The sequence below is a fragment of the Cyprinodon variegatus genome, unplaced genomic scaffold, assembly GCF_000732505.1.
Source record: "Cyprinodon variegatus isolate N-32 unplaced genomic scaffold, C_variegatus-1.0 Scaffold936, whole genome shotgun sequence".
Taxonomy (NCBI): domain Eukaryota; kingdom Metazoa; phylum Chordata; class Actinopteri; order Cyprinodontiformes; family Cyprinodontidae; genus Cyprinodon; species Cyprinodon variegatus.
The window spans coordinates 292,764-294,594 of record NW_015151389.1 but is presented as its reverse complement, the minus strand read 5'-3'; the positions used below and the strand labels follow the sequence as shown (position 1 = coordinate 294,594).

Sequence of the window (1,831 nt, the reverse complement as noted above, 5' to 3'; positions counted from 1 at the left end):
TTTATAAAACTGATGGTAACACTATCAAATTGAACTTTGCATCATCTTACAGCTACACTGAAAAAAAATAATGCAACATTTTACTCAATGATGTTCAATTACTTTAACACAATAGTTTCATGTTAGCAGGGTAGGACATAAAAAAATGTGTGTTAAAATAACTAAATATGTAAATGTCAAAAGCGGTTGCATTATTTTTTTAAGTGTATTTTGATGCAGCACTGAGTCCAACCACAAATACATTTATTTTATGGATGAAACTTAAAATCTCAACAGGCCATAGCGAAAATTATCCTTAATGAAACAAAACTAACGAGTCTATTTAAAATGTAAGGAGAAGAAAGTAGCGATGGCTGCAAAAAATTTAAGAAGTAGAAGTTAAAAATTGTCTAAAATATAAGTGCTCCAGTAAAGTAGCCAATATTTCTACTAAATAAGGTAACAAAGTATTTGTACTTTTTTACCTGACACCTCTGCAAACCAGCAGACTTTAGTAATGTGTCAGATGTTTTTCTTCAAGCTGAATAAAAGATTTTATGTGTTAGCTTTCATAGACTTTTATAATAATAGAAATGGCCATCTACTGAATGCCATCCTTCTGTCCAAAATAAAAGTTTATTGAAAACCTGACAAACTGTATCAGTTTCACTTCAGCAGTAGCTTATCTACTACTTTGTGTAGAAACAATAAACTGAAATGCTAACAATATATATATGGAAGTATGTGGTTGTTAGAGCAGGAAAATTAGAACATTTAAAGCTGAATACTTTGGAGAAGCTTTGCGCGAAAATCTGCTGCTGTTAGTTTAGGTCGCCAGAGGTCAGCATTGTACTGTAGATGCTGATTATTCTGCTGTTAATAATCTGGAGAGAAAAAACACAAGCTACAATTTTCCTTTAGATTTACATTTGATCTTTTTTTTAATGTTTTTTCCTTTTTCTATGAATGAATTTGTAAGGAGGAAGTGCCTGGTGGTGTAATCCACCCCGGGTTGATGCGCAGTGCGCTCCTGCGTGCAGCTGCAGTGTAAACAAAGCCGCTGCAGATCACTACGCACTGAGTTGTTTGGACCGCACTGGCAAAGCAACAAACGTCGTTTTTTTCTCTTATCTTTAAAAGCGGATCCAGATCTAAAGGAAGGTTTTTATCGATTTTCAGCACTTTTTTAAAATTCAGATCCACATATGTCACTCAGCGCATTTGCTCCTACGTTCGGCCATTTAAACACCCCGATGGGGTTAGTCGAAAAGAAACAGTCAGCAAATTGTTTCAGCAATTTCTTTCTTCTTTTGTTTTTTTTTTTTTTTTTGAATAATGAAAATGTCGGATCACCAGGAGATCGCGGATGCTGAGGACGCGCGTCTATCCGGGAACCCGACCTCTCCGCTCCGGCCGACTGGCGACCGTCTGCCCTGCCACAAGAGCAGCGTGTGCTCCCGCTCCTACTTCGTGGTCGTGATGGTGTTTTTTCACGTCTACATCATTAATGTCATAGCACTGCTCTTCTACGTGCACTACAACAGCGGGCAGGAGGACGGCAGCCGGGGCGGAGACGCTCCCAGCGGCGGTGACCGACAGCAGCACCAAGAGCAGCGACGTCCCGCTCCATCACAGCAGCACTTTGTACGGGATGTTTCACTAACAAGGATCGAGGGAATAAGGGTGAGAGATGAGATGATGCTTTTATTATTTTCACTCATCTACTAAATGTAAGCTGGTAAATTTGATTATTTGCATTCCAGGTAGGACATGTCCAAAAGGTGTCTCTAGTGCCAGACAAAGTGCACGAGATGAGGACTTTGAGTCTGAAACCTCTGCTGTTCGGTAAGCA

The 1,831-nt window shown here is 39.3% G+C and overlaps 1 protein-coding gene across 1 annotated transcript in view; it reads left to right on the top strand.

The window, feature by feature from the left end:
• The first annotated feature begins 1,298 nt into the window (after positions 1–1,298).
• The window catches only part of LOC107100094 (transmembrane prolyl 4-hydroxylase-like), a 12,197-nt gene continuing 11,664 nt past the window's right edge, over positions 1,299–1,831 (top strand). The window contains exons 1-2 of the mRNA XM_015398460.1: positions 1,299–1,662; positions 1,743–1,824. Coding sequence (XP_015253946.1) covers positions 1,315–1,662; positions 1,743–1,824 — 430 coding nt within the window. The 5' untranslated portion in view covers positions 1,299–1,314. The remainder of the gene's footprint in view (positions 1,663–1,742; positions 1,825–1,831) is intronic.